A 14,883-nucleotide genomic window follows, 5' to 3' on the forward strand; every position below is an offset into this window, starting at 1 on the left:
GAAATGTGAAAAAGCCCAAATATATTGGCTGAAAATCAGAAACTGGTTAGAAGAGATGTGTAAAATTAAAATAGAGTTCAGACCTGAAATTTTCTTATTGGGAATCAATGCGGGGAAATATAATAAAGAGATAATATATTTAATAATCCATATCACCACTTCCGCGAAACTAGCTCTTGCCCAGAGATGGAAAGGAAATGATAGGCCAGAAGAAATGGAAATAATTAGAAAAATTTGGTCGTGCGCTGAAATGGACAGAATAACTCAAGAATTAAAAGATAAGACTGAATCTGATTATTACAGAATTTGGGAGAAGTTTTACTACTGGTTTAAAAAAAAGAAAGGAGTAACTCTAGCCAAAATGATTAATATTTATGTACATATGTAAATTTTTATTTTTTGTTATGTATGCACCACGTTCATTGCTTTAATGTTTTTTTTTCCTGTTTGTTGTTCATTAATAAAATTATTTTTTAAAAAAGATCCTAGATTAGGAAATAGGTAAAGTTGGTTTAATTTCAACAATAGGAGTAGACCTATGTGAAATTTATTGGTGAAAACATGAACTTAGCCCCCTGGAAAACAAGAAGGTATGAGAAAGAAACTGAAGACTTTCCTTTGGACTTTCCTTGGTAAAACAGAAGTCAAAGAGAAATATGCTATCAGGCTTTCCAAATTCTGTTATATCCTATATCAGTCAATAAAGTATTCTAATATTTCTTTTGGTAGAAGTTTCCTCGTCTATCTCCAAGAACTGATGGGAGTAAAAATAAATAAATAAGGCAGCAGCTGCTATCAATTGAAGAGCTTTTCTTTTTTTGTTCAAATTGCAGCAAATCTTTTTTAAAAGGCAGGTTTTGATCCTAGATAGGATCCTGATTTTCTAAACTACAACTCTCCCCCCCCCCATGCCTTGGGGTTGGGTTGTTTTTTTTTTTAATTCCATTTTCAAGAATCTTTGGAAAAAGGCGCCATGGTTAGAAAAAAATGAAAGGCAGCAGGCTAGCAAAAGACAAGAGGGTTAGACTTTGTGATGTGAGCTTACAATAACTCAGAAAAGAAAAGAAAAGCCACTTCTGACAGATGGAGAGACAAAAAGGCCTGAATCACTGAGCAAATTCTGATGTATATAGATGTAAATTGGATGCAGTTAAATTCAACAGATATATTTTCTTTCCCATATACACGTAATGCTTTGTATTTTCTATGGTAGTAATTTTGATAAGGCTCTGAAAAACCAAACCCCTTTCAATGGCTACTTATGGCTTTTTAAGCCTCAGGTCCTATACCACTGTGTAACAGGCTCTTTTACATATACCCAAATCAATGGGCTCTAAAACCTGAGCTAACATGAGTCAGGTCCCTAAACACAAGCACTCAAAGGGTAGTTAGCAGTCACTACTCCATTTTTTCTTACTACATTTACAACTACATCTACTACTCCTCCAACTACTACTTCTTACAAGTCCTACTGCTGTCAAATAGTAGCTTTGCTTTAGGCTGCTTCAGGAACACACACTTCCTTTCCCTCCCTGTCTCCCACAACTAACACAACCACACCCATTTGCCTCTCTGCTCAGCTTTTATAGGCAGCGATTGCCGTGCTGACTAAGGGAGGCCTTAAAGGGACAGGGCTACAGCTAACACAGGTGCTGGCCATTTTGTAGGCAGCTTGTCCTCCGGCACATTTTCTTTGCACGGGAATGAATATTAACTAGGTTAAGCATCCTGGATTAGGAGGCTACAACCTGAAGGATTGTTAGATGATAGCATAGAATTACTTTTTTTTCTGTAGCTTTTAGCCATTTGTTGGTTGATTGGATTTTTGCAGCTTGAATCTGGTTAAGTGGCAGCTCTAAAAGCAAATTATTATTTTTTTAAGGAAAGGGGTACATTTGCTCCTCCTAGAAGCAGTATTTCCCAACCTTGGCAATTTCCAGGGATGTGGACTGCAACTCCTAGTATTTCCACAGCTTGCATGGCCGTTGATGAGAATTTGGGGAGTTGCAGGCCATACCTTTAAAAGCTACCAGTGTTAAGAAACCCTGCTCTAGAGGCTCCTAAACTATGGTTTACATTAGCATTGAGCCTAATGTCTAGGGCTGCTAGTAGGGTGAAGCGCTCAAATTCTCCCAGGAGGAGAGAAACAAAGAAATGATCCTGAGCACTTTTGATTTGAAATACAGTAGTGCTGCTTGACCAAAGTCCAGAAAAATCCAAAGAGTTTGTGTGTTGTGTAGACAATCTGTTTGTTTTCAGAGAGCTCTTTCCTTTAAAAGCCAGGACTAAACAAACCACCAAGGTTATTTTTAATTCTTGTTTGAAGGCTCATCCATTACAGGTATTGATAGCCAGCTCAAGTCTGCCTCAGAGATAAAAAGCTTTTGTGGAGATTGCACCTAGGCATATTTTTGGTCACCTTTCAAAGAAAGAAAATCTTGCAGGATGAAAAAGCAATGAAAATCCATGTCTCTCTTTCATGTCCCTCTCCTCTGCCTGGGTTTTTCCATTTCTACGTAGCTACAGGCAGAGATTTCAGATTTAACTCAGAAAAGAGCCCAGAATAGATTGCTCAGAAACCACAGATTGTGACAACATGATTCCTGATCCCTTCTTATGTAGTCAAGAACACAAACTTTTACAGAATTTTACAAGGTTTAACTGAGTTCATTTGGTGGTGGTGTTTTTTAAACATGGTAAGCAAAGAGGGGAAATTATATATATATAATTGGTTCGAAATTTTTAAGTTCAGGCTGAGTTGAATTAATTAAGTAATTAATGTACACACAGGGATGAAATGAGATTAAATCTATGGCTGCCAGAATACTTATATATTTGACTGTACAGTATAAGCTGCTTAGGAATGTTGAAACATTTACATAGATTGGTACAATGGGAATTGAAAGCTGGTGTTGGTTTTCAGAACAAAAGTCTGAAGTTTGAAGATTTGGAAGTGTCCCTTTTCAGAGATAGTACCAGGCTATAATTCTTTGGTGAAAATAGGCTGTGTTCCAGATTTCCCATCCAAATAGAGATGACTATACAGGAGGAGTGGGATGCTACCACATAACCACCAGTTTGGTGATCGCGCACTTCGCATAAATTCACATAGTTTGATCTTTCTTTATTCCATAGCTTGCAATAAGGAATCTATTGGAATCAAGTCTGTTTATTGTCTGGGGCAAGAGTTGCAAATGGTTTATTTGTTTGATTTGCAGGTACATTTTAAACTGTATCTAATAGAACACAATGTACAGTATAAGCTGCTCAGAACTGGTTATGATTGGAATATCACATAAGTCAGCTATCCAATCAACCAGCTAGGAAGAACGTAGCAGCTCTGTGTGCTCTGAGCTACAAACTCAAAGTGATATGTAAACAATGTTTTCTTGTTCCATTCAGGGATCACAGATCATTGGTACTGAAGATGGAATGAAAAGTCATACATTCATTCAAGACTTCCAAAAAAACCATTCATCTAGCCCTGGAATGCAATGAATGCTTAAGAACCTATGTTTCAACAGCGAACTTTGTAATTAGGGTTTTGCTGAATTGGGTCATTTATTTACATTTCAGAAAAATATGACTCCAGACATACTTTGTGGAATAAGTCTCAGTGTTATAAAACCACCCCATTATGTGAGATAGTGAAATAAATGAATTACATTTGTAGTCTATTTGCAAAATGATCTTAATGTTGTGGTGTGCCAAATGAACCTTTAAGGCTTGGAATTTTTCCTAGGGAACTCCCATTAGCATTAATAGGAGCTTCCTAAGGCCGAGGAAGCAACTGTGGCATCCAGAACAACTTGAAATGTAATACAATATATTGTATTGCCAATATATTACCATACTCCCTCCAAAAATGCATACTGTTCTTTTTAAGTTTTTTTTTAAAAAAACTTTTATTTCCAAGTTTTAGATGGTGCATATACAAGTAATCCTTGAGTTACGACCACAGTTGAGCCCAAAATTTATGTTGCTAAGTGAGTTCGCCGTATTTTACTACTTTTCTTGTCACCATTCTTAAGGGAATCATTGCATTTGTTAAGTTAGAAGCATGGTTGTGAAGTGAATCTGGCTTCTCATCGGCTTTGCTTGCAAGGTCACAAAAACTGCTCGTATGATTCCCCAGGACACTGCACCTGTCATAAATACGAACAATTTTGTATTCAGCATCTGAATTTTGATCACGTGACCAGGGGAATGCTGCAACGATCATAAGTTGAAAAACGGTTGTCACTTTTTTCAGTGCTGCTGTAACTTGAACGGTCACGAAATGAACTGTTGTAAGTCAAAGACTACCAATATGTATCTGTGGGTAAAATGAGCAGATACACAATACAAGTCTCAATTCAACTATTTGGGAGGGCTCTCAATAGCTGGAACTATTGGCTAATAAATTTGAATGAATGAATAAATATGCTTATTTTACTTTAGTGTTATCTTTTGTTAATTTGTATTTTTATAGTGTTTTATTCTTATTATGCACATGTTTCTGTATTGTTTTATTTTTTTTAAAAACACTGTAAACTGCCCAGAATCACCTTTTGGTGAAACAGGCAGCAAACAAATTTAATAAATGAACAAAAATGTCCTTCTCTCAGAAAAATTGTCAATCTCAGCCAAGCAACTTAATTGGGTGAAAAGTTCTTGGCACTCCCTGAGCTTGGTTGTGTGCCTGCAGATGTTTCATCACCCAATTAGGTAACATCTTAGCAATAGCACTTAGATTTATATACCGCTTCATGGTACTTTACAGAGTCAGCATTTTGCCCCCATCTGTCTGTCTCATTTTACCCACCTTGGAAGGATGAAAGGCTGAGTCAACTTTGAGCCGGTGAGGATTGAACTGCTGGCAGTTGGCAGAATGAGCCTGCAATACTGCATTCTAACCACTGCACCACCACAGTGCACATCTTAAGTGTGTGAGGTTTTCTGCCTGTTTATATATAGTGTTGACTAAATGGGCCATTTTTCAGCTCAACCTACCCCACTAGGTTGTTAGGGGGATAACACGAGTTATTTATGTAAGATGTTGGATACTAACTAACCTAACAAACACTAAACAAATAACAATTGTAATTCTTACGAAAAAGTGATGTGTTATAACTGGAAAGAAGCAATGAAAAGTACTCCTCATCGTGCTTTGTTGGCCAGTCTTAGATTAAGGTTACCAGTTGTAGAAATTAGTATGTAAGAGAACAGCAGGAATCTCTTGGCTGCAACTGGCAGCCACTAGATGTGAGTCAACAGGAATAGGATTGTAATGTAATGTAAAGCATTACTTGACAAATAAATATACTGACTACAAAGACCCAGACTACAAAAAAAAACCAAAAAAAAACCATGCTGTTGTGTGCGAAAAAGACCTGTAGTTTATTTAAGTTGACAAGTGATCACAAGGTTGTAGGTAACATTTAGTTGGTAGCAACCTGCTGCATAAGCAGTGTGCAAGAGTTCATTTAGCTCAAATGATCACAGAGCAACAGAGACAGAAATGCCATTAAACTTTCAATCATGACTAAGCATTGCTAGCACATTGGCCCTTTAATCCTCACTGCTGCAGACTTTAAAGTTACCCTAACTCTATTGCGTGTCAGTAATTGTTACTGCCAAAGGAAAAACTCTGGAGCAGGAGGTGGTTGTGGTAGCACCATTAACGTAGACCAGGGGTGTCAAACTCAAGGCCTGCAGGCTGGATGCATCACATGCTGGCCACGCCCACCCCTGGTTTGGCGAAGGGGGTGGGCGGATATGTCATGTGACGTGATGTGATGCCATGAGTTTGACACCGACGTAGACTATTGATGAAGCACCTGTAAAGCATCATGCAAGGAATTGAGAAATGTATAAATGTTAATCAACTGTAAATACACAACAAGAATCATATTCATTTTTTTCTCTTGTTACCCAGAGTGGATAACTCAGCCTGCAACTGCTGCCTTATCCACAAGTTTGTGGTATAAGTTTGCCTTGCTTTCACAATTAGACAATGATCTATCAGACTCGGGCCTGACCACTTGATGGAAGCTGTGCCCCACGGTGTTTCACAGTAGCCTTTTTCAGTTTCTCCACCTCACATTGGTAAGTGCAGATGCTAAAGATCATGCACTCTTCAACTGAATCATATCTATTGTCTTCCTGGAAGAGAAAGATATCTAATCGCTGATTGTGGTTTGCAGCTCCACTGTTTGACCTTTTCAAGCATCAGTTGGTATACTTTTCACTCTGTATTATCTGGTTCCTTGTTGCTTGAACTCAACTCAGGGTGGATATTGACCCTGAACATTATCAGATCACAAATGGGGAACCGGTATTTTTTGTAAGGTAACCAGATCTGAACTGCTGAAAATTGGAATAACCATGACAAGAAAGCATGTTAATCAACTGCCTTTGCTTTCATCTAAAGGCAACCCCCGATTTTTGAGGTCCAAATTACTGGCCCTTACTCTTGTGGAGTGTACAATTTATATCTTTCAAAATGACCGTCTCCAGAATCTAAAGTAAAATTAAAGACAGCCCTTCTGAGCGTGTGCCTTTTGAAATGAAATGCTTGGAAATATACATGCTTTCATTTCCAAATAAAATTTGAAGAGCATTAGTGTTAGAGGAGGTATAGTTTATTTACTAACAATTATTCCAGATAGGGTTTGTTGGCATCTTTCCTTTGGACGTAAAACAATATTTACTTAAAGGGTTGCCATAGCCTTTAAAACATTGTCTACATCAGGGGTCTCCAACCTTGGCAACTTTAAGACTTGTGGACTTCAACTCCCAGAATTCCTCAGCCAGCTTTGCTGGCTGAGGAATTCTGGGAGTTGAAGTCCACAAGTCTTAAAGTTGCCAAGGTTGGAGACCCCTGGTCTACATGACATAATTAAGCTAAAATAAAATATACATTGTACACCCCGAAAGGGAAAAGTAGCATCAGGTTAATGGGTATCCTAAAATTAAGCCCCTATATACATCACAGAACTGATGGATGCTTTTGTTAAGGTGCTGACATAATAGATTCTATGAAATGTCCCCACATATACATACATGAGAATGCATTTAATATTTATAAATGTATATTGAAACCAATAGACTGAGATTGCTGAAAATCTTTGTAATTTCTAACCCATAAAATGAATTTAAAAATTTCCATATAAAAACATCTACAGAAAAAAAAATACATAATCAAGTTTAAAATCTGTACATATTATAAAAGACACGTTCCAGTTCCTTGTTGGTCTGAGTCCTTCCTGTGCATCTCAGTGAGATGCCATGTGAATCAAAGAACACTTAAACAACTGCGCATAGTGGGAAAGATCTGTCACACGGTCCACCATATCTTGCAACGTCGATGTGCTAGGATAATTCAAGGCCGCCACCTTGGTTGACATAACAATGCTTTTGAGCAAGTGGCACAGCTGGTTGCTGGAATTCATGATGCTGTTGCGCATTTCCTGAGTTGTCAACTGCCGAGTCAGGGTATCGCCAATGAAGACCAGTTTGTGAGCACTTAAGATGACAAACTTGCTATGAGCGACAAAGATCCTCGGGGGCTGCGCAGCACTGATGCAGCTGAAGAAGGCATCAATGGCGTTCAGGAGGGAATTGAAATGAGTTTCACATTGTTCTGAATAAAACAAAAGAAGCTGCCTCTCTTGAGTGGCTAACAAGTTCTTTGCTGGGTGAAGACTTTGAGGTGACTTCCACTTTGAGATGTCATTTTCTACTGGCTTTGTGATTTCTTGTTCCAATCGCTGGAACTGATTCAACTGAAAGGCAAATAGGAAAGTCAACACCATGTAGTTCTATCAGCAATTGATACCCTTCTTTTTAGTAGATTGCTGAGACCTGACAAGTTCAACTTAGGATCAAGTGGGCTACAGTGAAGAATCCCAAGACGGGAAGAAGTATAAAACATTTCTTAATGTTGATTATTATGATTTTTATGTTACAAGCCTATAGACTGTCATATGCAAGGAGCACAGGTTTAGGAATGTATCAGTGAGCAACAATAATCTAAATTCATCATGATTGTGGTGACTTAAAAAATAAACATCCTCAATGGGTGTCCCAAAGGTGCTTTTTCAAGAGGCAACTGGACTTGTTTTTTTTTTTTTTCCTTTGAAGACATTTTGCTTCTCATCCAAAAAGCTTCTTCAGCTCTCACTGGATGGTGGGGAACGGACAACAGCTGGTCACTTGAAGAATGCAAATTTGAAGAAGCTTCTTGGATGAGAAGCGAAACGTCTTCAAAGAAAAACTAGAAAGTCCGGTTGCCTCTTGAAAAAGCACCTTTGGGACAACCATGACCTGGATTGACTGAGAATCTCCATAGACATCCCCAATGGGTGTTCCCCAATCATCCAGAGAATACTGGAGAAACACAAATGGGCATGAACAGGTGAGTGGCATTTGGGAAAAGAAGACACAAAGCTATTGTGGGTCAGGAGTCAGAGAGTAAACTGATTATTTGAATTCCTTATAGCTTATACTGCTTTGGGGAAGATCACTTGCAATCAATGGAGGCTTTAAAAAAACTGTTCTTTTCCACCCACAAATTCATGCACATTTTTCTCAAACATGGTCCCTTGCAAGAGTGGGGAAAAGACTTGGGGTCTTCCGACTCCGTGGTACATTCATTCTGTTCTGAAGCAGAGAAAATGTAGCCAGGAATTAGAGTAGTATCCCATGAAATGGACTTATACTTTATCTCTTTTAAGTAAATATATACTTGGAGAGGTTGCTTTCTTTTATTATTACTCATTTATATATTACATATATATATACCAACCATCTCGCTGTCTAACTGATACGGAGCAACACAAGGTTTTAAAAAAAAAACCTCAGTTGGTGCACGTGATTTTTTTAAAGACAACATTTCTACCTCCCAGAATTCCAGGGTCCTTGTCTTTCCATTTTGCCTTCCTGATTGTTTGGATGCTACTTATAAGGTTCTTTACCTGATGATGTTCCAGCTGCATCTTGTTCTGCTTAACAATGTTTTCTTTTTCCAGCAACTCTTTCTGTTGCCTTTCAAACTCTTCCTTCCCCTAATCAGAGAGAAATTGACATACAAACAAAAAACAAAAAACAAGCCCAATCACACAAACGAACACCTCTTCACATGGCAATTAACTATTTATTTAAAGAGCAGGCATTTTATTATGTTTGCACTCGTGTTTTTAATCGGTAGCGAGGAAAAAGTCAATGAGAACAGTGGGAACTTATACTTTTGGCTATGATCTTAAATAAACAGGAGTTGCACAACCTGGGAAATGGCAGGAGAGGCCCTAAAGGATTTTGTGCATTCCGTCATGTGGCTGGAGCTTTTTCATTTTTATTTCTATTGACCTGATGACGGTCCAGCTGCATAATAACATTTTAACAGGAGAGAGAAAATGGCTGGTTTTCCCCAGAACCCACAATCCGACTGGTGCACCTTGGTAGACAATTTCCATTCTCTGCTGAACAAATAGGGAGAATGGAGTAGGGAAGGACAATAATTACTCACTGGCTAGAAAATGAAAGAGATAGTAGATCCAACACAGATCTTTGATATGTTCCAATATTAAAAGGGGTTGCCATAAAGAAGAGGGAGTCTACCTATTCTTCAAAGCAGGGGCTTCCAACCTTGGCAACTTTAAGTCTGGCGGACTTCAACTCCCAGAATTCCCCAGCCAGCTTTGCTTTGAGGTCCGCCAGGCTTAAAGTTGCCAAGGTTGGAGACCCCTGCTTCAAAGCACCTGAGGGCAGGACAAGAAGCAACGGATGGAAACTAATCAAGGAGAGAAGCAACTTAGAACTAAGGGGAAATTTCCTAATGGTTAGAACAGTTAATCAGTGGAACAGCTTGCCTCCAGAACTTGCAAAAATACTCTTAACACTGGAAGTTTTTATGAAGAGATTGGACAACCATTTGTCTGAAATGGTATAGGGCAGCGGTGGCTAACCTTTTTGGGCTCCTGTGCCAAAAATTGTGCGCGTGCTTGCACGCGCGCACCAGCACCCAGAAGGCAATGCGCCCCATGTCCCCCTACGCATGCGCGCGCAATCCCCACCCACCCTGCCACCCCCTTACCCGCACTGTGCCTCATAGCTGATTTTCGGCCAGTTTGAGGCCTTTTTTGGCCTCCCAAAGGCTTGAGGAAGGCTTCTGCAGGCTTTGCAGGCCAAAAACTAGGCCTGTTTCATTACTTCCGGTATTTTCAGAAAAACAGGAAGTGATGAAATGGGCCTAATTTTAGGCCTGCAAGGCCTGCCAAAGCCTTCCTCAAGCCTGTGGGAGGCCGAAAAAGGCCTCAAACCAGCCAAAAATTATCTTTGAGGCGCGCGCATGCGCAGTGAGGTAAGTTTGCCTGCAGCTCGAGTGCAGCCACAAATGGCTCTGCGTGCCACCTGTGGCACACGTGTCATAGGTTCACCATCACGGGTATAGGGTTTCCTGCTTGAGCAGGGGGTTGGATTAGAAGACCTTGAAACACTTCTAAGTGTTATTCTGATATTTAATCAGGACTACAATATCCTGATCTACCTTATCTCTCAATACAGAAAGACATCAACCATCAATCACTTTTAGGGCATTCATGACTGAAACAAAGAAGTATAGGTGAAAAGCAACTGACTTGGGAAGTTTGTTTCTAAAGGGTGTGTCAGGGACTTCAGGCCCTGCTTATAAACATCCCAAAAGCCTCTGGCTGACACCTCTAGAAAAGGTAGGTGGGACTCACCTGCAAGTGCACATAATCGTAATCATCCATCCAGCTCTTTTCTAAGCTGTTATTGCTGTTGCATTGGTAAGGCTGGTTTTTAGACAGGAGTGGGGATAGAGAAGTGCAGTGGTCCTGGTTTTTATCTCCAGGGTGCAATGTTAGAGCCTGAGGATTATCATACACATAATCAGCGGTAGGATTCACGCCCTCCGATGCATTTTTTATATAGGAGCTGCAAGGTCCTTGTTTGAAGAGCACCTCTGCATTGACACTGATGCTAGTGGTCAGTTGCTTGGCGTCATCTGGGATCGTCCTTGCCACCATCACGAAACGATCCAGGTCATCACATTTGTTCTGAGGCTTGTTAACTGCTAGGACATTCAAGGACCAGCTGCAGTTACTGAGGTCGTGGCTAATCTGGGTCAAAATCTGATAGGAATCTTCTAACCTCTGCAGCTCCCTCCTCATTTTATTGTAGAGACTAAGCTCTGACAGATAGGACGCATTGGCAGTTGCCCCCTTTGTGAAATGGAGGTAGTCAACCAGTGACTGTTCCACTTTGTCAACCGCAGTATGTATCTTGTTGATATGTTTTTCCATGTTCTCGTACGATCGCCAGTCAGGGTGGACGAAGGCCATCAAACTGGAGACTGTATTTTCGACTGTGTTCTGATTCCAATAAAGCCTCTCGATGGCTGAGTCGGGATCCAGGGTTATCCTTCTGTCATGAGAAGGACTAGCTGAAAAAGAAGATTCCTTTGATGTGGTGGAAGAAGTGGACATGTTACTCCGGGTGCTCCCTGTACTTGAAAAAGACAACCGGTTTATCCCGTCGGTAGCATCCTGTAGCCTTTTGGTGTCCTGGGTGACCTGTGGAGGGACATCATATATTCCTTCTTTTCCATCTGGATTCAGACTTTCACCAAATGCTAGATGCTGTCCAGGAAAGGCAATTCCCCGAGGGGTGTCATAAATATCTGCCTGGGGAACTATTTGCTGTCCAACAAATTGAGTTTGGTGGCTCACTGGAACATCGTAGAGGCCTTGCTGGAGTGGTGTCAGCTCAGAAGAGGCGGCTGCCTTGGCTATGGGAGGAGGGACATCATATACACCTTCGGAGCTCACTTCATGCTTTACGCCCACAGCCAAATCAGGCATTCCTTTTCTAGCATCCATATTATCTCTGAACGAGGAAGACGGATTGGTACAGTTCTGGAATGTAACAGGCAAACTTAAGTTACTATGCTAAAAGCATAGCATTTAAGACTTATATAGCGCTTTACAGCCCTCTCTAAGCGGTTTACAGAGTCAGCATATTGGCCCCAACAATCTGGGTCCTCATTTTACTGACCTTGGAAGGATGGAAGGCTGAGTCAACCTTGAACCAGTCAGGATCGAACTACTTATTAGCAGAATTAGCCTGCAATACTGCATTCTAGCCACTGTGCCACCACAGCTCTTCATGACATTAAATTATCAAATGTAGGTGATTACCATTTATATGGACAATAAGCAGAGATACTTTGTGGAAGCGCTGTCTCTGGCTGAATGTGGTCAAATCCCAGAAAAATAATGTAATCGTTTGAAAGTGGCCAGCAAAAGTTAGTATTGGCACAGAAAGCAAATTATTTAGATGGTTTTCCTCCAGCACAGTTAACCTGACCATTATGAAATATGAGTGGCTGAAAACATGTGATTTGGAGCTGCAATCTGTCAAGCTCAAATAGAAGAGCCCAACAAACATCCAATCTTGTACAGTGGATACTTGGCACAAAATGACAACCTTACCCTACTACTTATAGCTCAAGGATACTAAGACACGCTCTGTCCAAAGGCTATTGCTCTGCATAAAGACTATACAAATTGATCCAGTTTACACGTCAGCCTAGTAGTCACTGACTAAACCCATTCCACCTGGCCCCTAAGTCATCCAAATTATTTCCATGCTACTGTGTAAGACTCCTTGAGAATCCTCACCCTTTCTACACTGTTAGCTGTTGAGAACTCCCTCCAGATCCTCAGTGCCCTGTCTTTCCCCTTGCTCTTTTGTTGCTGTGTATCGAAGTGTGTGTGTTTAAAGCTGTTCCCTGGCAATATAGCAAAATTACTTCAGATCAGCAAAAATGGAGGAACAATGCCCTTCAATGTTCAGTCTAGACCAGGGGTCTCCAACCTTGGCAACTTTAAGACTTGTGGACTTCAACTCCCAGAGTTCCTCAGCCAGCTGAGGAACTCTGGGAGTTGAAGTCCACAAGTCTTAAAGTTGCCAAGGTTGGAGACCCCTGGTCTAGAAGGAGAGTATGCCTCCAACAAAAACCTTCTGCTCCACTACCAGAGAGAAAAAACTAGTAAATTTATTTTCGTTGTGTTATTTTCTGGAGCAAGCAAAACAGTTGATCAACTTTTAATGTTAATTGACTTGGGGTGCACAGACTGCACTAACCCTTGCAAGTTGGGTCAGAGACAGTCAGAGCCTGTCTCTTTCCTTGACTGGAGCGTGTGGAAGGGCCCTTACCAAACCAACTGGACAGATGCCACATGCTAAATCAAGGGAGCTTAATCTTAAGGGTCCGCGTGATGTGGGGCTCCAGTCATTGTATCACAGAAGTGAAGTCCAGACATACTGGCTGCACAACTGATGTGCACCCTGATATTAACCTTAGATGGAGATTTCTGCTGACTTAGCCTCACACAAAGGACTATATCTTCTTCATGTTTTTTGAACTCCTCTTAGATAAGCACAAAGATACAATCAGTCCATTGCATGTGTACAGATTAAAAAAAACACACTAATTACAAGAATATCTTACATAAGGATAATAATTATGCTCGGCAGCGTACCTTTATAACAGTTATAAAAATAAAAAAAAACCAAACAAAAAATAAATGGCTTGAGGGGAATGTTAACAGGCCTGGAGTTCAAAGCACTCTGCTATTTCTTCCCGTCTTCTCTTCAATGCAAAATACACTTTTTGTTTAAACATGTCTTCAATCCAGCATGAAATTACATGTTTGCTTTAAATGGAACTTCAATAAACTTACCCCTTTGGTGGGAGGAACGTCGTAAATCCCTTGAGATTTCGTATCACTCATTTGAGCTGCTTGTGGAGGACTTTTAACTGATCCAGGGGGGACATCATAGATCTAAGCAGAGAAACAATGCATTACGCAAAAGAAAAAACATCTTCGCCCTTGATGAAATCAGTCTGGGCTCTCTAATTGATTCCTTGGCAAATGGCATGTCTCAGTAGGATAACCAAAGCCAATAGCCGTGAATGTCTGTCCAATGTCTCCTAACAACAAACAAAATTTGTTTATGGTCTCTCAATCACCCATTCCCCTTCTGTGAACTTTTTTTGGGAAAAACTGTTTTGGTTCATGAGCCAAGGGGCTCGTTTCAGAGCCAGCCCTCGGAGTAGGCCCAACTGCCTCACAGAACAGAAGTTGGGAAGCAGAAGTGGCTTTTGAGATTTCCTCCTGAATCTCCTGGATGACCTCAGGAAGACAGTGCTGGGTGTCTCACGCTGGTGCTCCTCTCGGGTGGTCTAGAGCAGGGGTCTCCAACCAGGGCAACTTTAAGACTTGTGGACTTCAACTCCCAGAATTCCTCAGCCAGCTGGCTGAAGAACTCTGGGAGTTGAAGTCCACAAGTCTTAAAGCTGGCTGAGGAATTCTGGGAGTTGAAGTCCACAAGCCTTAAAGTTGCCAAGGTTGGAGACCCCTGCTCTAGAATATTGTGGCTTCCTTAGGACTAAAGTCCAGTTTGCTTGTGCACATAAAATGGAGGAGGAGGGGCGGGGAGAAAGAAAATCTGTTTGTTCTTTAACCCAAGCAGCAAAATATCTTGGCAGTGGTCTACTGCTGGCAGATTTTCTGCCTCTGATATTTTTAAAGAAACACACCAGAAGCAGATGAGTGAAAGTCCCTTTTGATTATCAAGGGTTTAACTGTCACCCAGACTTGAAAGTGCTGGGGGTGGGTGGGTGGGTTTCAGGGGGAGAAAAAAAGAACCAAATGAAGTCAACCAGTCATTTAAGGCTTCTTGGACAGCTCAGCAGGGAGCTGTAGACAATCCTGGTTCTCTGATCAGTTTATTTTTATGACCAAAGATGAAGGACAATACAGTGCAGCAAGCTTAATATGCTGTATTGTTTCCCCCACCTCGGATCTGTAACAG

The 14,883-nt window shown here is 40.7% G+C and overlaps 1 protein-coding gene across 2 annotated transcripts in view; it reads right to left on the reverse strand.

Moving 5' to 3' along the window:
• Window positions 1–6,860: 6,860 nt before the first annotated feature.
• NEDD9 (neural precursor cell expressed, developmentally down-regulated 9) overlaps window positions 6,861–14,883 on the reverse strand; it is a 69,944-nt gene continuing 61,921 nt past the window's right edge. For both annotated transcript variants that reach the window (XM_087961284.1, XM_087961283.1), the window contains exons 4-7: window positions 13,749–13,850; window positions 10,725–11,918; window positions 8,958–9,047; window positions 6,861–7,766 (exon numbers count right to left, since the gene is read on the reverse strand). In XM_087961284.1, the coding sequence (XP_087817410.1) occupies window positions 7,257–7,766; window positions 8,958–9,047; window positions 10,725–11,918; window positions 13,749–13,850 (1,896 nt within the window). In that variant the 3' untranslated portion in view covers window positions 6,861–7,256. The remainder of the gene's footprint in view (window positions 7,767–8,957; window positions 9,048–10,724; window positions 11,919–13,748; window positions 13,851–14,883) is intronic.

The sequence above is a fragment of the Notechis scutatus genome, chromosome 3 (genome assembly GCF_049901735.1).
Source record: "Notechis scutatus isolate UNSWTSFEM ecotype Mainland chromosome 3, rNotScu1.2, whole genome shotgun sequence".
NCBI classification, from domain to species: Eukaryota; Metazoa; Chordata; class Lepidosauria; order Squamata; family Elapidae; genus Notechis; species Notechis scutatus.